We start from the raw sequence: 21,262 nt of genomic DNA, 5'->3' as shown, positions 1-21,262 counted from the left end.
ATGTTGCTGCACCCTCTGTCTCTATTCCAAGATATCCCAGGAAGAGACAGTGATCTGTGATAGTCTTCTTCACACACTTGTCTTCACACTTCACACACCGTCAAACACATGCGCACGCACGCACGCACACACACACACACACACAGACACACACACACACAGACACGCACGCACGCACGCACGCACGCACGCACACACACACACACACACACACAGACACACACACACACACACACACACACACACACACACACACACACACACACACACACACACACACACACACACACACACACACACACACACACACACACACACACACACACACACACACACACACACACACACACACACACACACACACACAGACTGTGGCACTCTTAACACTCTGACACTTTCACACTTCACACTGTCATGTTGTAACACTTCTAGAATAGAAAGCTCTAGGCTCTACAATGGTGGCTGTCCATTAAACATGACAAGGAGGGAGAGGCGATATAAGCCTAATAATCTGCATCATGTGTCGGATACATTTTCAAGACATTCAGAAAACATGGAAGTTGCATATTTTTTTTAATAAATCATGCTACCTATGCTATTCATATACACACGCACACACACATATGGCGGTACGCAAACACACATGCACGAACCCTTCCCTCTTGCTGATAATGTTCCCTCCCTCTTCCCCCTTTTATAAAGGTGGATTCAGTCGGTCTGAGGTAAAAGGGGGGTAATTGTTCTTGTAGAGAACGGCAGCTGGTAACCTCCCCCCTCTCTCTTTATCCTGCCTGCGTAATAGGCTTAAATAGCTGTAAATGGTTTTAAATAGTTAACAGTATGGAATGTGCAAATGGCAGGAGTTTTCACCACAGATAGACTTAATGAGAGCAGTAAAGTGGGGAAAGAGCAGGACTATTCAGTTATTTAGTTACAGACCGGGAAGAGATGAGCTGTTCGGTTTGTGTGTTCGTGTGCGTGTGTGTTTGTGCGTGTGTGTGTGTGTGTGTGTGTGTGTGTGTGTGTGTGTGTGTGTGTGTGTCAATAGCAGTGCGTGGGTAAAATGACTGGGAAAGCCAGAAAAAAGCCATTTTACAACCTATGTGTTGTGATAATTGGGTTGTTTGCTCTATAACCTGTTAGTTCATATGCCTTGACACCGTGATATATAGGCCTCAGACTGAGACAATAAGAAGAGACAGTGGCAGAATAAACTCAAGCACACCTTTGTTTTTTTACAAAACTGGATAGCAACCTCTATCCAGTGAAGTCCACAAAGCGTATTGAATGCAACAGACAGTTACATGACCTACAGCATGGTAAACAAGTTAATGTTTTCTGACATTTTCGGACCACTAAACAACTATTGATTTAGAACCATGGAGAGTTACCGCAAGTCAAAACAGGAGCTGCCTCCACTATTCCGGCACCATGTCAACTTCAACATCATCAAATCACCTCTGCTTAGTCTAATACAGTAACAACTAAAAGATACCAAAAATAATTTAGTCCAATCAACGTAAACAAAATATAATGTCCATGGTTCTGATTTCTGTGTGCATGCGTGTGCGTGCTCGTGCAAGAAGAAAAATAAGTTGACTATCCCTACTAGAGAAACACCAATGTCATCATCCTCTCTTTCATGTTGTCGAAGTGGTCTGTGACTCTGTCATACAGTACACGCTATTATTTTGTGTTGTCCTAGGCTACCTGGCTATTTTCTGTTGTCCTAGGCTACCTGGCTATTTTCTGTTGTCCTAGGCTACCTGGCTATTTTCTGTTGTCCTAGGCTACCTGGCAATATTTTTGTTGTCCGAGGCTACCTAGCTATTTTTTTGTTGTCCTAGGCTACCTGGCTATTTTGTTGTTGTCCTAGGCTACCTGGCTATTTTGTTGTTGTCCTAGGCTACCTGGCTATTTTTTTGTTGTCCTAGGCTACCTGACTATTTTTTTGTTGTCCTAAACTACCTGGCTATGTTTTGTTATCCTAGGCTACCTGGCTATTTTGTTGTTGTCCTAGGCTACCTGGCTATTTTGTTGTTGTCCTAGGCTACCTGGCTATTTTTTTGTTGTCCTAGGCTACCTGACTATTTTTTTGTTGTCCTAAACTACCTGGCTATGTTTTGTTATCCTAGGCTACCTGGCTATTTTGTTGTTGTCCTAGGCTACCTGGCTATTTTGTTGTTGTCCTAGGCTACCTGGCTATTTTGTTGTTGTCCTAGGCTACCTGGCTATTTTTTTGTTGTCCTAGGCTACCTGACTATTTTTTTGTTGTCCTAAACTACCTGGCTATGTTTTGTTATCCTGGGCTACCTGGCTAAAATGCTTCCAAACTTACATTCATGGGTAACGTTAGCTAGTTAACATTAGCCTTCTACATCTAACTACAGTGCCTTGCGAAAGTATTCGGCCCCCTTGAACTTTGCGAACTTTTGCCACATTTCAGGTTTCAAACATAAAGATATAAAACTGTATTTTTTGTGAAGAATCAACAACAAGTGGGACACAATCATGAAGTGGAATGACATTTATTGGATATTTCAAACTTTTTTAACAAATCAAAAACTGAAAAATTGGGCGTGCAAGATTATTCAGCCCCCTTAAGTTAATACTTTGTAGCGCCACCTTTTGCTGCGATTACAGCTGTAAGTCGCTTAGGGTATGTCTCTATCAGTTTTGCACATCGAGAGACTGAAATTTTTTCCCATTCCTCCTTGCAAAACAGCTCGAGCTCAGTGAGGTTGGATGGAGAGCATTTGTGAACAGCAGTTTTCAGTTCTTTCCACAGATTCTCGATTGGATTCAGGTCTGGACTTTGACTTGGCCATTCTAACACCTGGATATGTTTATTTTTTAACCATTCCATTGTAGATTTTGCTTTATGTTTTGGATCATTGTCTTGTTGGAAGACAAATCTCTGTCCCAGTCTCAGGTCTTTTGCAGACTCCATCAGAATGGTCCTGTATTTGGCTCCATCCATCTTCCCATCAATTTTAACCATCTTCCCTGTCCCTGCTGAAGAAAAGCAGGCCCAAACCATGATGCTGCCACCACCATGTTTGACAGTGGGGATGGTGTGGTCAGGGTGATGAGCTGTGTTGCTTTTACGCAAAACATAACATTTTGCATTGTTGCCAAAAAGTTCAATTTTGGTTTCATCTGACCAGAGCACCTTCTTCCACATGTTTGGTGTGTCTCCCAGGTGGCTTGTGGCAAACTTTAAACAACACTTTTTATGGATATCTTTAAGAAATGGCTTTCTTCTTGCCACTCTTCCATAAAGGCCAGATTTGTGCAATATACGACTGATTGTTGTCCTATGGACAGAGTCTCTCACCTCAGCTGTAGATCTCTGCAGTTCATCCAGAGTGATCATGGTATGAGCTGAAAGTTTAGAGGGACGGCCAGGTCTTGGTAGATTTGCAGTGGTCTGATACTCCTTCCATTTCAATATTATCGCTTGCACAGTGCTCCTTGGGATGTTTAAAGCTTGGGAAATCTTTTTGTATCCAAATCTGGCTTTAAACTTCTTCACAACAGTATCTCAGACCTGCCTGGTGTGTTCCTTGTTCTTCATGATGCTCTCTGCGCTTTTAACGGACCTCTGAGACTATCACAATGCAGATGCATTTATACGGAGACTTGATTACACACAGGTGGATTGTATTTATCATCATTAGTCATTTAGGTCAACATTGGATCATTCAGAGATCCTCACTGAACTTCTGGAGAGAGTTTGCTGCACTGAAAGTAAAGGGGCTGAATAATTTGCACGCCCAATTTTTCAGTTTTTGATTTGTTAAAAAAGTTGAAATATCCAATAAATGTCGTTCCACTTCATGATTGTGTCCCACTTGTTGTTGATTCTTCACAAAAAAATACAGTTTTATATCTTTATGTTTGAAGCCTGAAATGTGGCAAAAGGTCGCAAAGTTCAAGGGGGCCGAATACTTTCGCAAGGCACTGTACATATTGAACTTTCATCCTCTCAGGCCAGGGGCACAATGTATGAATTAATGGTTGGATCAGAATCGCCTTTATAATCATCGGCCAGTACGGAGCAATTAAGTCAAACCAAAAGTCCAAATCCCTATATCTATCCATGGCAAATTTAGGAACACAACTCGATGCAACAATCCAAGCTGGCTTCCATTGACACTTTTTTTTGGTGTGCCAGGATTGTTCACAGTTAAGCTCGCTAATTATGTATACTTTTTTATCAAGGGAGGCCAAATGCTCGCTGGCTTCCCTTGCATTTCATTCAAAGCTACGAGCGGCAACAATGTCATACTCTTTATGACCAGACAGCATCAGAAAGATGGCCTGCACATACAGAAGGGCACTGTTTCGCTTGCTCGGATGCTTTCTCCGGTGCGATACATTCAGCCTCTTGTGAATTGAAGGAGAATTATGAAACACAGAGAGACGAAAGATAAGATAAGTATTTTTTTTTGGGGGGGGCTGACTTCCCTTGACATCCTTGAATACACACCACTGGTGTGTGCATATGTATGTGTGTGTGTCTGCAAGTGTGTTCCTGCGAGCATGTGTGTGTGTGACAAAGGTAAACTAAGGCATTGTGTTGCTAATCACACAGTTAGTGAGTCACTGCATTAATTGGTCTTTTATACACAGGATCAAATATTCATGAGCGTGGTTTAGGGATGAAATGAGCATTGGTATTAATGGCTGTGACCGTAGTGGTGTGTTTGTTGTGTGTGTTGTGCATGCGTACGTAGATACGTATGTACATGTGTGTCTGCGCTCTGTGTATGCATTGTGAGTGTATATATATTTAAAGCTCATTATAATTCTCTCTGGGTGCTTGTTCTCTGTGATGCTTTGGACGTCAGTAGCTAGCTAGTAGTCCCCTGAGTAAATTTACTGCAGTTAATGCATTTCTCTACCCCCCTAACAATATGTCCCCTTCACCTCAGCCTGGCTCCAAATACCCCAACTCATACTTATACTAGCATTGAAACGTAGAGCGCCATCCTATGCTAGCATATAAATATAAAGCACCCATGTGTTCTAGCATAGAAATATAAAGCACCCATGTGTTCTAGCATAGAAATATAGAGCACCGATGTGTTCTAGCATAGAAATATAGAGCACCCATGTGTTCTAGCATAGAAATATAGAGCACCCATGTGTTCTGGCATAGAAATATAGAGCACCCATGTGTTCTAGTATAGAAATATAGAGCACCCATGTGTTCTACCATAGAAATATAAAGCACCTATGTGTTCTACCATAGAAATATAGAGCACACATGTGTTCTAGCATAGAAATATAAAGCACCCATGTGTTCTAGCATAGCAATATAAAGCACCCATGTGTTCTACCATAGAAATATAGAGCACCCATGTGTTCTAGCATATAAATATAAAGCACCCATGTGTTCTAGCATAGAAATATAAAGCACCCATGTGTTCTAGTATAGAAATATAAAGCACCCATGTGTTCTACCATAGAAATATAGCACACCCATGTGTTCTACCATAGAAATATAAAGCACCCATGTGTTCTACCATAGAAATATAGAGCACACGTGTTCTAGCATAGAAATATAAAGCACCCATGTGTTCTAGCATAGCAATATAAAGCACCCATGTGTTCTACCATAGAAATATAGAGCACCCATGTGTTCTAGCATAGAAATATAAAGCACCCATGTGTTCTAGCATAGAAATATAGAGCACCGATGTGTTCTAGCATAGAAATATAGAGCACCCATGTGTTCTAGCATAGAAATATAAAGCACCCATGTGTTCTAGCATAGAAATATAGAGCACCCATGTGTTCTAGCATAGAAATATAGAGCACCCATGTGTTCTAGCATAGACATATAAAGCACCCATGTGTTCTAGCATAGAAATATAAAATACCCATGTGTTCTAGCATAGAACTATAGAGCACCATGTGTTCTAGCATAGAAATATAAAGCACCCATGTGTTCTAGCATAGAAATATAAAATACCCATGTGTTCTAGCATAGAAATATAAAGCACCCATGTGTTCTAGCATAGAAGCGTAGAGCAACAATCTATTCAACCATAGAGGGGCGGTAGGTAGGCTAGCATTAGAAGATAAGAGCATTGGGCCTGTAACCAAAAGGTTGCTGGTTCGAATCCCAGAGCCAACGAGGTGAAAAATCTGTCTGTGCCCTTGAACAAGGCACTTAACCCTAATTGCTCCTGTAAGTTGCTCTGGATAAGAGTGTCTACTAAATGACCAAATAAATAAATAAAATAGAACTCTATTGAAGCATATTAGAACATTACTGCATTCTACCAAATAATCATCACAGAACAGCACTTGTCTACCATAGAACCAGAGAGCACCAGTGTATTCTACCATAGAACCAGGGAGCACCAGTGTATTCTACCATAGAATCATCACAGAACAGCACGTGTCTACCATAGAACCAGAGAGCACCAGTGTATTCTACCATAGAACCAGGGAGCACCAGTGTATTCTACCATAGAATCATCACAGAGTAGCACTATTCTACCATAGAACCAGCGAGCACCAGTGTATTCTACCTTAGAATCATCACAGAACAACACTATTCTACCATAGAACCTTATAACAACAGTGTTTTCTACCATAGAATCATCACAGAACAACACTATTCTACCATAGAATTATAAAATACATATCATAAAGCTGCAGAATGATAGACTGTATTCTACTGTTCACAGGATCACCATATGCAGGGACTTCTGATAATATTCTAGGCTCTCAATGTGCTTATGCAAAATGTTCCTCACTTGGAAAATGATGGACTTTTCTGTATTGTTCTATAATTGATAAACTCTTAGAGGGTCAGAAGGGAAGGATAAATATTTGATTCAGACCCTGTACTCTGGATGTCAGAGAATTAGGCCTTGACCTCCATCCGGCCTCTACCTCTCAGGCAACAGGCTCTCACAGTCTCACTGCAAAATTAGACATTTGTGCACATTTCTCCAAATTTCAAATAGTTTATTTACACCTCAGTGCCAGTAACTGTGATTGAACATAAGACCCTCAAATAACACCGCCATCCATGTCCACAATGCCCTCGCAAAACCCAAGCCTACTAGATTGTACTGATGCACACTGTTGCCCCTAGTGGCCAGTTTTGACTTGCCTTGATTTTGGCATTAATTACGACTTGGTTAAGTAAAACAGAAAATCATTCATTCCGATTCGTTTAGGGTTGGGATAGGGTTAAATTTAGGCATTAATTCTGATTGGTTAGGGTTTGCAATTGGCTTAATTAAATTCATGCATTAATTCTAATTGGTTGAGTTTAGAAAAACAACTCCAGGGTTTAGTTTAGCAATTGATTGGCTTTGTTAATTCATTGTGGAGGGTGCAGTGGTCTAAATTACAGTCTCTCATTATATAGATCTGGGTTAAATCCAAGCTCTTTTTTTGCTCCAGTGGACATCCTGGAGACCTACAAAAACATAAAATGTCACCTTGATTCTAGAGGGATCTTCTTGCTAATGGACCTCTGACTACAATACCACACCATCAGGCTACCTGTCACTTTAACCTGGGGAGACACACACAGTAGCCAGGTGGGGTCATGTCAATGTAGCCTGATAGTGTTTTATTTAACTAGGCAAGTCAGTTAAGAACACATTCTTACTGCCTTGTTCAGGGGTAGAACAACAGATTTTTACCTTGTCAGCTTGGGGATTTGATCTTGCAACCTTCCGGTTATGTGCATGCGTGCGTGTGTGTGTGTGAGAGAGTGTGTTGGCATACTATTGTAAAGTGGCTGTTCCACTGGATGTCAGAAGGTGAATTCACCAATTTGTAAGTCGCTCTGGATAAGAGCGTCTGCTAAATGACTTAAATGTAATGTAATGTGTGTTGACAGGTTTTAAATGATGACAGTGACAGTGGGAGGATAGAAGTGACATAGTAGCACATTCTCTGTCTCTGTCTGTCTGTCTGTCTGTCTGTCTGTCTGTCTGTCTGTCTGTCTGTCTGTCTGTCTGTCTGTCTGTCTGTCTGTCTGTCTGTCTGTCTGTCTGTCTGTCTGTCTGTCTGTCTAATGAGTGTAAACATTTTTAATTGGCTAGGTGTATGTGATTTCTGCAGGAATTGAACACAAAACCAAAACCAATTTTTACACACACACACACACACACACACACACACACACACACACACACACACACACACACACACACACACACACACACACACACACACATTTGGTTCTATAGGCTTGAAGGAGCTATTTACAGTTCTGAGGGGGGAGCAGAGAGAGAGGCGGTGTGAAGCTGTCTCCTTCAGGAATTGAGGACACAAAAAGTCTCGTTTTTCTCTCCTAATCTTCCCTCCACTCCCCCCACCCTCCCTTCTCTCCCCCCCACCCTCCCTCCACTCCCCCACCCTCCCTTCTCTCCCCCCATCCGCTCCCTCTGTCTCTCTCTCCCTCCCTCTCTCCTTCTCTTTACTTCCCTTCCTCTCTCCTTCCCTCTCTCTCTCCAGAACATGGAGGACCACCTAGCGTTCCTGATCACCGTGCCCACCACCCTCTTCCTCTTCCTCTCCATCTTCATCCTGGTCTGCATAGAGTCCGTCTTCAACCGCATGCTCCGCCTCTTCTCCCTCCTTATATGGGCCTGCCTGGTTGCCATGGGTTACCTCTTCATGTTCTCCGGGGGGATCCTCTGTCCTTGGGACCAGGTGAGATGGTGGGGTGGGGTGTGTGTGTGTGTGTGTGTGTGCGCGCATGCGTCAGGCGTGCGTGTTGGTCAGAGTTGTGTGTACATGTTTGTGTAGAAGAAGAAAACTGTCCATTAATACTTTATTGTCCATTTGTCCATTAAAGAGAACGTAGCTTTTTTGCTTTTCAACACAATCCCTGGAGATACACATTCAAGTGTTTGGAGCCACAGGGCCAGCCACGGTGCAGCACTCCTAGAACCATTCTTTTAGTGGTTGAGTGCCTTGCTCAAGACCACTGTGGCTGGAGATGGTATTTAGAATCATTTACCACTAGATTTTCCTGTCAGATCTGGGATTTAACCCGGCGATCCCCCTCCTTAACCTCTACGCTACCAGCTTGTTGTGTGTGCGTATGTGCTTGTGTGTGTCTTGAATGTATTTGAGAGATAATAAGGTGTGTGCTAATTGTTCCTCATGTGTGATTTAAGTGTTAGGTCACAGGAGGGGAACGATCAGGAGACTGATACATGACCTTTCTAAATATAGGCCTATTCATGTTACTCTCCTTACCCTCCCTCCTTCCCTTTCTCATTCCAATTTCCTTTCCATTTTATCTCGCTCTCTCCCAGTCCCTCCCACGTCTCTCTGTCTCAACTTATTTAGCAAATTCTATTTATATCCCTCTGCCCCTCTACCTCACCTTACCAGGTCTCCTTCCATTTCACCCTCTCTCCCCCTCACTCCCCCTCTCCTTCTCCTACCTTCTCTCCATCCCTCTCTCCCCCGCTGTTCCTCTCTTCCTTCCCTCTCTCTCTCCCCCTCACTCCCCCTCTCCTTCTCCTACCTTCTATCATCCCTCTCTCCCCCTCTGTTCCTCTCCTCCTTCCCTCTCTCTCAACCTTGCTCCCCTTTCCTTCTACCTTCTCTCCATCCTTCTCTCCCCCTCTGTTCCTCTCCTCCTTCCCTCTCTCTCTCAACCTTGCTCCCCTTTCCTTCTCCTACCTTCTCTCCATCTCTCTCTCCCCCTTTGTTCCTCTCCTTCACTCCCCCTCTCCGTCTCTACCTCTCACCCCTTCGCTCCCCCTTGTACCTGTCCTCTTCCTCACCTCCCTCTCCTTCTCCTACCATCTCTCCTTCCCTCCCTCCCCCTCTGTTTCTCTTCTTCCATCCCCCTCTCCCTCTCTGCATCCCACTCTCCAGAGCCGCCTTTTCCTATACGCAGATCATGCGCTGAGTGCAGGGCCCTGCGGGTCGCTTGGTGGCACCCGACCAAAAAGGAACTCAGTCGGGTAGTGCACCAGCAGTTTCCACTTGCTATGTCAGTCACTCAATTAGCCCATCTCAGCAAAAACAAATGTAGGTTGCTAGGTGAGGTCGTCTAGCCAGCTATCTAAACCTTGTAATAGGCATAATCATCACCAAATTACCGACCGGGCACGCAGGTCATGTGTTCTGGGCCCTGACCTCCAGGGGGCCCCTGTTGATTTTGTTAGTCACTCACACAGACATCATATGACCATGGCATAAGTCATGGCAAAATGTGTAGAATTGCAGGAAATGTACTTTAATCCTGCAAAAAACATATCCACTGTCAAAACTGTTTTGCCCACGAGGTGGGAGGGACCCCCAACTAAATCTCGCTTAGGGCCCTCAAAAGGCTAGAGGCGGCACTGACTCTCTCTCTCCCTCCCTCCCTCATACCTCCTCTCCCTTCCTCCCTCATCCCCTCTCTCCTCCTAGCTTCTCTCATCGTGGTGGAGCTATTTTTATCCATCTCTCCATCTGTGAGAGCATAATCATACTGCATTATTAAACAACCTTTCTCTCTCTCTCTCTCTCGCTCTCTCTCTCTCCCTCACTCTCTCTCTCTCCCTCGCTCTCTCTCTCTCCCTCGCTCTCTCTCTCTCCCTCGCTCTCTCTCTCTCCCTCGCTCTCTCTCTCTCTCGCTCTCTCGCTCTCTCTCTCTTTCTCTCTCCCTCTCTCTCTCTCTCTCCCGCTCGCTCTCTCTCTCCCTCGCTCTCTCTCGCTCTCTCTCTCGCTCTCTCTTTCTCTCTCACTCTTTCTCTCTCCCTCTTTCACTTTCTCTCTATCTCTCTCAACCCCTCTCTATCTCTCTCTCTCTTCCTGTTTCTTCCTTAAACAGACAGTAATCTCGTATCATTACTCCAGTGGTTATTCCACATTCTTAGCAGGCAGCTTGAGGAGGTAACTATACATTGCCTTCAGAAAGCATTCATACCACATTTTGTTGTGCTACAGCCTGAATTTAAAATGGATTCAATTTATCTTTTTTCTTCTCACCCATCTACACACAATACCCCATAATGACAAAGTGAAAACATGTTTTTATACATTTTAGCAAATTTATTGAAAATGAAATACAGAAATATCAAATTTACATAAGTATACATAAGTGTATTTATATCAGCTTTGGCAGAAATTAGAGCTGTGAGTCTTTCTGGATAAGTCTCTAAGAGCGTGACACACCTGGATTGTACAATATTTGCAAGGTATTATTTTCTAAATTCTCCAAGCTCTGTCAAACTGGTTGTTGATCATTGCCAGACAATCATGTTTAAGTCTTGCCATAGATTTTGAAGCAGATTTAAGTCAAAAATTTAACTCAGCCATTCAGGAATATTCACTGTCATTTGGGAAGCAACTCCAGTGTATATTTGACCTTGTGTTTTAGGTTATTGTCCTGTCGAAAGGTGAATTCATCTCCCAGTGGCTGGTGGAAAGCAGACTGAACCAGGTTTTCCTCTAGGATTTTGCCTGTGTTTAGCTCCATTCTGTTTCTTGTTCATACTGAAAAACTTCCCAGTCCTTAATGATGACAAGCATACCCATAACACGATGCAACCACCACTATGCTTGAAAATATGGAGAGCGGTACTCAGTAATGTGTTGTATTGGATTTGCCCCAAACATAACACAAAAAGTGAATTCCTTGCCACATCTTTTGAAGTATTACTTTAGTGCCTTGTTGCAAACAAGATGCATGTTTTGGAATATTTTTTATTCTGTAAAGGCTTCCTTCTTTTCACTCTGTCACAATGTTGTTGATCCATCCTCAGTTTTCTTCTAACATTGCCATTAAACTCTGTAACTGTTTTAAAGTCACCATTGGCCTCATGGTGAAATCCCTGAGCGGTTTCCTTTCTACCTGGCAACTGATTTAGGAAGGACGCCAGTTTCTTTGTAGTGACTGGGTGTATTGATACACCATCCAAAGTGTAATTAATAACTTCACCATGTTCAAAGGAATATTCAATGTCTGTAACACAACAAAATGTGGAAATACTATCTGAAGGCACTGTATGACAGGTAGGTCAGTTATAGAACACCACTCAGGTGTCCTGTGATGATGGTAAATGGCTCAGACTATAAGAAGGAGATAAATGGCTCTTTGCTGTGAGTCAACCAGCCTGTAGCCAGGAGGAAGAACACTCTCAACCATATTGATGGAACCCAATGAGCTAAATAACACTGTCTGTAACTACTGCTGAGACTACAGTCTGTCCTCATACAGAGAGAGAGAGTGTGGGTAGGGATAAACAGAAAAATAGGGGTGGGGACTCCCTATAGACAGAGAGAGACCACACGCCAGAGAGAAATAAATAATCTGAAAGTTTATAACAGGTTATGTTATGCTTAGTAACAGAGGCTCTCACAATCTATCACACACACACACCCATACATGCACACACCCATACATGCACACACACACACACACACACACACCACACCACACCACACCACACCACACCACACCACACCACACCACACCACACCACACCACACCACACCACACCACACCACACCACAAACACACACAGAGCAGCCCTTTTAGCTGAGGAGTTGGTTGTGTCTGGGCCTGATTGAATCTCTCATGAGAGAGCAGGTATTAGTGGAAGGCAGATTGTACTAGAGCTCCACACACCTGGTACCATCAAAACAATACAACCCTCCCTCACACTAACCTGGCTGGATGGCTGGCTCTGGAGCCTACCACACAGAGGAGAAGAGATGGAGAAGGGGAAGGAGAGAGAAGGGGTGGGGAGAGAGGAGATGGAGAAAGAATGGGTGGGAGGAGAGGAGATAGAAGGGGTGGGGAGAGAGGAGATGGAGAGAGAGAAGGGATGGGGAGAGAGAGGAGATGGAGAGAGGGAGAAGGGATGGAGAAGGAGAGAGAAGGAAGGGAAAGTAGGAGAAAGCCAGAGATATGAAGAGAGAGAGAGAGATGAGATGGGCGAAAAGACAGAGTGCTACAGAAAGAAAGAAAACGAAAGAGAAAGTCAGAGGCATTGAGTGTGAGAGTGAGAGGGAGAGAGAAAGAATGAGAAAAAAGGAGAACGGTATGATTCAGTGAATGGGACAGGGGTCATTAGAATGCAGGGTTGAGAAGAAACAGGGAGACGGGATGCAAGGCTGGGAGGGTTGTTGAGAGGAGACGGGGAGATAATGAAGGTAGAAGGACTAGAGAAATGATAGGGTATTAGAATGCAGGGTTGAGAAGAAACAGGGAGAAAGCGAGATAAGGAAGGTAGAAGGAGTAAAGAAATGATAGGGTATATCAATTCCCCCTGTTCCAACTTAACTCTTTCCAGACCTCACGCACACAAATTGGCTCCTGGAAAACTCAGGAGAGAAGTGTCTCTATTTTAAAGGTCAACAGTCATAATCATGTTTTTCATGAAATTGGATGATATTTGGATGAAACCAAATCAATGTATGATGACCAACGTATGAAAAATGACTGTTGCTTCTACATTGATAAAGTTCCTGGTCCCCTCTCTAATGTCAAACACTTGGAAGGCAGGAGGTGGGATTATTAAGGGATAGGGTGACATCACCCTAACTCTCATTTTATTAATATACCAATGGTAACATGATATTATCTTAGCTAATTTAAATAAGTGCTGCCTTGTAACCAACATTGGGGAAGGCATGTTTCCGGAGGGGCGTGGTTTATATAGCTAGATAGCTACTCTACTGGTGCCAACATTTGAATGTAGGGTGTCAGCAATTAGTTTATACTCATTTATGGCAAAGATACTGTACTTATGTCTCCACTTTTATCTGTTTCTGGTGTTAACAAGTTACTGGCTAGCTAGGTCTTCAGGCAGCATGGAACAAAAGGCTGGGAAGGGTCAGTCAAAACTCTGATGCAGTTGTCATGTCAACACATCCATCAGTGCTGCTCAGAACCGCATCACAAGAGACACGAAAAACGTGAGATGGATTTAAAAAAAATGCAATTTCAACGTTGTTTGAGTTGCTTTGTGTTTCACCAAATTTGCTTGAGATGATTTTACTGGAACACTGCTCATTGCATTCAGGTTTCTTGGCCATAAGATCTCCACACCGCTGTCTGTCAATGTGAGCTCATGAATATATGCACCCAGCCCAGTCAGCATGTCTCTTCAAACCTTTTGGAAGTCAGCAATGAGAAAACATTTTTTATTTTATTAGCATTTCTACCCCCCAAGTCTCACACTATATACGCTGTTGGAAAAGTAGTGGATATAACATTTGACTATAGAAAATAAAGTGTATGAAAAAAATAGCAGAAATGATGTGCTAGCAGCAACTAAGCTTTTTGTTTTTCTATTATGATTGGGTTGGAGGTCAGAGTTGGTGGGTTGGTGGTAGGAATTGCATCTGTGTTGGAAAATAGCTGGGCAAGATAGTGTCACTGTCACTGTCAACCCCTCTCTCTACTCAATATCTCTCTATATCTCTCTTTCAACAACCTCTCTCTCCCTCTAGTAGTCAGTCTCTGTCATCTCTCTGTCTTTCCTTTTGTCCTCCTGAACCCTAATCCTGACCTTTTGTTGACTTCCTGTTCCACTTCCTACTTCCGGTCCCTGTCAGACACCACAGTTGGTTGTTGTCCATGGTGCTGCGGGGAGTCAGGGTCACAGGTTGTGATGGGATACGCTCTGAGCCATGAGCCCCCTATCTGTTTTGTTTACTTCCTGCGTCCAGCTCCTCCTTTCCTGTTCTGATCCTGGTATATCAGTATTGCTATAACTATAACATGTGATATGATTTGTGCTGTATTTAACAGATCTGTACTGCTAAAGGTTCACAATACCACTGTTGTATGATGAGTAGACTTGCTATCGCACGCATGTTAATTTTGTCCATCCACACCAGATACGATCATCACACACAGGTAAAAATATAAAAACCAACTGTGAAACAACTATATTCATTTGGGGGCATGTCAAACACACATGAAACATTCATGGACATTTAGCTAGCTTGCTATTGCTAGCTAATTTGTCCTGGGAGATGAACATTGGGTTGTTATTTTAGAAGTGGCGTGTATTCATGGATGCCAAGGGAAGTCAGGCTTCCCCAAATATAAAAAAATATATATAAACTACCGGTCAAAACTTTTAGAACACCTACTCATTCAACGGTTTTTCTTTATTTTTTACTATTTTCTACATTGCAGATGAATTAGTGAAGACATCAAAACTATGAAATAACACATATGGAATCATGTAGTAACCAAAAAAGTGTTAAAGAAATAAAGAAAAACCTTTGAATGAGTAGGTGTTCTAAAACCTTTGACCTTTGACCGGTGTATATATATAATAATAATTTGTCTATGGTCTCTGTGTTTTCATAATTTTCCATCAATTTGCAAGTGGCTGAATCTCACCAGAAAAATCATCTGAGCGAGGGAAACAGCACCCCTCTGTCTCAGTATGTGTAGCCCATGTATCTGATGCTACCTGGACCAAAATAGTATGACATGTTGCTACCGTAGCATTTGATTGATTGATGCCAACAAACATTTGAGCAGTTAAATTCCCCTCAAGGGGGGCCAATTTGGATTTGGCTCCACACCAATCAAATGACATCCTAAGCGAAATGTCATTTTCAGAAAAACGTGTGTTTCTGGTCTGCTTGTGTTGATGTCCTGCAGTAGCTAGCTTGCTACATCGGCCCTTTCCAAAGCCATGGAAGGAGATGGGGATTTGGACCTGTGGTTTTGACTTAATTCTCTGTACAGGCCAATGATTATGATGGCGATTCTGATCTAACAGTAAAATGTACTGAAACATCTCCTCCATCAAATCAAAATCAAATCAAATTTATTTATATAGCCCTTCGTACATCAGCTGATATCTCAATGTGCTGTACAGAAACCCAGCCTAAAACCCCAAACAGCAAGCAATGCAGGTGTAGAAGCACGGTGGTTAGGAAAAACTCCCTAGAAAGGCCAAAACCTCGGAAGAAACCTCGAGAGGAACCAGGCTATGTGGGGTGGCCAGTCCTCTTCTGGCTGTGCCGGGTAGAGATTATAACAGAACATGGCCAAGATGTTCAAATGTTCATAAATGAACAGCATGGTCGAATAATAATAAGGCAGAACAGTTGAAACTGGAGCAGCAGCACGGCCAGGTGGACTGGGGACAGCAAGGAGTCATCATGTCAGGTAGTCCTGGGGCATGGTCCTAGGGCTCAGGTCCTCTGAGAGAAAGAAAGAAAGAAAGAGAATTAGAGAGAGCATATGTGGGGTGGCCAGTCCTCTTCCGGCTGTGCCGGGTGGAGATTATAACAGAACATGGCCAAGATGTTCAAATGTTCATAAATGAACAGCATGGTCGAATAATAATAAGGCAGAACAGTTGAAACTGGAGCAGCAGCACGGCCAGGTGGACTGGGGACAGCAAGGAGTCATCATGTCAGGTAGTCCTGGGGCATGGTCTTAGGGCTCAGGTCCTCCGAGAGAGTGAAGGAGAGAATTAGAGAACGCACACTTAGATTCACACAGGACACCGAATTGGACAGGAGAAGTACTCCAGATATAACAAACTGACCCCAGCCCCCCGACACATAAACTACTGCAGCATAAATACTGGAGGCTGAGACAGGAGGGGTCAGGAGACACTATGGCCCCATCCGAGGACACCCCCGGACAGGGCCAAATAGGAAGGATATAACCCCACCCACTTTGCCAAAGCACAGCCCCACACCACTAGAGGGATATCTTCAACCACCAACTTACCATCCATCTATTGAAAAGTACAGAGGGATAATGTAAAACAATATCACAACCAGCCAATGGCCTTTTTGCTGAATCAGATGCACTTCTAAGCACACTGGCAAATGTTGACCGATGGCAACAAAGTAAAATGCCTGAAAAAAAGTTGCCACCGTCGTTCTCAACCGGTGTGTGACACTATCCCCAAAACATGAACAATTAGTCTGAGGTAGGCTGAAAGGAGAAGGGCCCTTTTCCATTGGCAGTCCTGTTATTGTAGAGCCCGCAACGTACCATGGAGAACAGAGGAGTTTGTTAGTGGGTCGTACTGTATGCCCACTCTGGGGTGACAAATGGATCCCCATTAATCTCCAAGATTGCCCAGTTACACTGAAGTACAATGCAAAACTGTCAGATGTACAGTCTACTCCTGTATAGCTTTAGAAGACCTGGAGTTAAACAGCAGCTGCTGTGGACAATGTTATGATAAACAAGATGCCTCACAGAAAATCATTGGAACCACAACTGAACAGAACGCACATATGCTGATGGGTTGAAAGAAATGTGTCTGACTGATGTTGACATTGCCTCCTGTGAAGTATCAGATGAATGGAAAAACAAGATGGCAGACCTGGTTATGAAATATCACAGCATATTTTCCGGAGGGAAACTAGAATGTAGCGAAGCAAGAGACTTTGTGCATAGAATAAGACTGAACGATGAGAGGCATTTCAGACTTCCTTACCACAGAGTGGCACCATGTGACTTCCAAAAACTGAAACAAACCTTGAAGGAAATGGAAGAATGTGACTTCCTCGGGAAATCGAATAGTGAGTGGGCATACCCTCTTGTTCTTGTCTGGAAACCAAATGGTGAAGTCAGAATCTGTACAGATTTCTGATGGCTCAATGCGAGACCTGAGAAGGATGCTTATCCTCTAACAAATCAAGACGATCCACTGCCGTCATTGGGGTAAACTGCCTTTTCAGCACAATGGATCTGACATCTGGATTTTACAATATTCCCATACAGGAAGAGGATCGTAAATACACAGTCATTACCACACCAGTTGGCCTTTTAGAATATAACAGAATGGCGCAGGGCCAACAGCCCAGTTAGGTTTGCAGGATGATGATGTCAATCTTTGGAGACCAGAACTATCTCTCCCTCTTGTGCTATCTAGATGATGGAACAGTTGGAGCTGGTTTTCAGTACACTCTCAAACAACTATTTGAAGCTTGCCCCAAATAAGTGGCACTTCCTTCTGCGTTTTATGAAATTCTTGGGCCATGTGACATCTCAAAAAGGGATTCAGACTGACGAGGGGAAAGGGATGGCCATCAGTGAGATGACATCCTCATGGAGATGGATGGGAAAACCTCTGGACTGAAGAGGGTCCAGTCAACTATTACTCCCACTTTATCAAAGGGTTTTCAGAAATCGCTAAGCCACTGTACTGTTTAACAGCGGGACAGAAAACCATCCCACAGGCTGACACCTGAAGTTAAAAGCAGCTGTGATAAACACCGTAGTTTAAAGTGCCCGCCTTAGTAATGTGTCTTTAAGGTCTGTATGGGTTGATGGAATTCTACAGGGGTGAGTGTGACAAAGTGAAAATGTAGAGTTTCCATCAACCTCGCTCGCGCTGCGTGCAATGTAGATAACAAAGAACGCTGCAGTTCCCGGGTAGAGTAGTGGGTGAAACCATTCACTTCATGAAAAGGGGTGATGGTAATAAAGTTGAGAGATATTCTGAGAGCTGTGAAAGTGTGGCTGTGACGTCCTGTCAATGCCTGTCATCACTGTTTGATGTCTTTTACTGCAAATAAAAACCAAGCCAACCTGAAGTGAAGGTGTCCGTGTGCCTTTCTTCTGCGTGGCTATATGAAGTTGGTTACATGTACTGTATATATATTATATATACTGTGTAGATTTTTTTACTGGACTGATGGCCTGCATCTGATAGTCAGCCTTCCCTCTTCTGAGAAAAGACTGTTCCAGCTAATGGCGAAACTTAAGTCGCACTGAATTATTTCTTCCTCATGCAACAAATTAATAATGACCAGAGAAAGTGGAATATTCCTCGATATTTAAAAAAATACACAAGCCGCTAACAATAACAACGCAAGTTTATCGGAACACTTTGCAATACTCATTCATTGCAGCTGCAGTGCTGGTGGCTTATAAAGTTTATATGATCTATAAAGGTGCTGAATAACAACTTAAACATGAACTTACACATAAAAACAGAAGCCTTTTATTGTATTCGTAATCGCACAGTATCAATTTTTCTGAGCATTTGAGGCTTCTTTTTACAATCTATGGATTGAGGAAACTGCAGACACGGTGATCTGAGCTATCTGATTGGCCAGAGGTAGGCTTATAGGTGCACTTGATTTGCTCTCTGGGCCTGCCAGGTAGCCGGTGTTCTACCTTCAGACACATAAAATTATTCAAAATGAGAACAATATGCCTTCCCGGTGCTATGGCTGCTGAATCAAGTGCACCTACTTCAAACAGAATGAAACAAATAAAAAAATAGGAATGCAAGGCTTTATCATAGTTTTTTTCCAGAAATGTTTGGTGATCGACTAGGAATACCTTGGAGATCGACTAGGAATACCTTGGAGATCGACTAGGAATACCTTGGAGATCGACTAGGAATACCTTGGAGATCGACTAGGAATACCTTGGAGATCGACTAGGAATACCTTGGAGATCGACTAGGAATACCTCGGTGATTGACTAGGAATACCTCGGTGATCGACTAGGAATACCTCGGTGATCGACTAGGAATACCTTGGAGATCGACTAGGAATACCTTGGAGATCGACTAGGAATACCTTGGAGATCGACTAGGAATACCTTGGAGATCGACTAGGAATACCTCGGTGATCGACTAGGAATACCTCGGTGATCGACTAGGAATACCTCGGTGATCGACTAGGAATACCTTGGTGATCGACTAGGAATACCTTGGTGATCGACTAGGAATACCTTGGAGATCGACTAGGAATACCTTGGTCATCGACTAGGAATACCTTGGTCATCGACTAGGAATACCTTGAAGATCGACTAGGAATACCTTGGAGATCGACTAGGAATACCTTGAAGATCGACCAGCCGATCGCGATCGAAAGGTTGGTGACCACTGCTGGAGGCGAATACCCTCATAATATTTTAGGACTACATTTAGGCTGCATACACAAAATAGTGATGTGACTGACAGAACGTTCAGTGTATTAAGGCCAGGCACTACATCCTAATACAGTCCAGTGACTGACAGAACGTTCAGTGTATTAAGGCCAGGCATTACATCCTAATACAGTCCAGTGACTGACAGAACGTTCAGTGTATTAAGGCCAGGCACTACATTCTAATACAGTCCAGTGACTGACAGAACGTTCAGTGTATTAAGGCCAGGCACTACATTCTAATACAGTCCAGTGACTGACAGAACGTTCAGTGTATTAAGGCCAGGCACTACATCCTAATACGGTCCAGTGGTGGCCTGCACAGCAACCGGGAGCCAGGGAGACATGCAGTTAACCAAATCCCCTACTTTCATCTTGAAATAGAACTGTGACTTTATTCGTAAAATGTTTACTTTATTCTCTCAATTGAATTTGGAGTTTATTGCTGCTTTATTCTTAAAATGTTTCCACTTTATTCTCAAATTATTTTTTATTTTTTAAAGTACCATTGTGCAAAAATATCAAATAAATCCAAGTACCACCACCCTTTGCAATTGATTTCCCTCTTGACTTGGCCCTAATACTACCCCATCGGTTTGTGTAGATTGTTGACAAAAAAAAGACAATTACTGATTGAAACAATGATTGAGTAACAGTTTTGGACGAGATGGGTCCCGTTATGTCTGATGGTTTTGATTGAAGATCTGATAACATTCCATGTCAAAAATATTTAAAAAATCAGAAAATCAGAAAGGGGGAATATACTTTTTCACTGCACTGTGTGTGTACATTTATTTTGGAATGCTTTCGCACACAAAGTGGTCGGTGTAGTTTCTATGTAAGGCTTTAGCTCGGTAGGCTAATGCACACACTTGATCCATTAGTCATGATTAGGTTTGCACAATTCTGGACACTTTTCCAAAAAAATCCAGTTGGAAGATTCCCGAAATCAAAAAGAAATACACAGGAAATATAGAATCGTACAACCAGGATTTTTTGAGAACCTGGTTATTTTGGGAAAATTACTGGAATTTTGCAACCTTAGTCATGATTCATGCAGTAGACCAAACTTATATGAGTCACAAAAAAGTTTATGCTCATGCCTGGTGGAACAGAGAGCAGTGACAGAAGTGACTCCTTGTAACATTCTGTGACTTCCTCTCTCCCAGGTTGTCATCATGTAACATGTTGTTAGGTTCTAATTTTTCAGAGTAAATAACTCACGGACACAAGAGAAGCTTAAACGTGTTAATGGTACAGGTTCCCCTGCGGGAACCACACCCCCCCCCGCTCAACTCAAACGGTGGCGCACAGAATGCAAAAATATTCTTAGAAATATTTAACCTCCACACATGAACAAGTCCAATAGCTCAAATGAAAGATAAAC

General features: G+C 42.9%; 1 protein-coding gene across 2 annotated transcripts in view; it reads left to right on the top strand.

The window, feature by feature from the left end:
• The window catches only part of LOC135551993 (adenylate cyclase type 2-like), an 88,154-nt gene that overhangs the window by 5,206 nt on the left and 61,686 nt on the right, over positions 1-21,262 (top strand). For both annotated transcript variants that reach the window (XM_064983327.1, XM_064983326.1), the window contains exon 2: positions 8,497-8,694. In XM_064983327.1, the coding sequence (XP_064839399.1) occupies positions 8,497-8,694 (198 nt within the window). The remainder of the gene's footprint in view (positions 1-8,496; positions 8,695-21,262) is intronic.

This window comes from Oncorhynchus masou, chromosome 13, assembly GCF_036934945.1.
Source record: "Oncorhynchus masou masou isolate Uvic2021 chromosome 13, UVic_Omas_1.1, whole genome shotgun sequence".
Lineage (NCBI taxonomy): Eukaryota > Metazoa > Chordata > Actinopteri > Salmoniformes > Salmonidae > Oncorhynchus > Oncorhynchus masou.
Note: the sequence above shows the minus strand (reverse complement) of the source record. Positions and strands in the feature narration are given on the sequence as shown.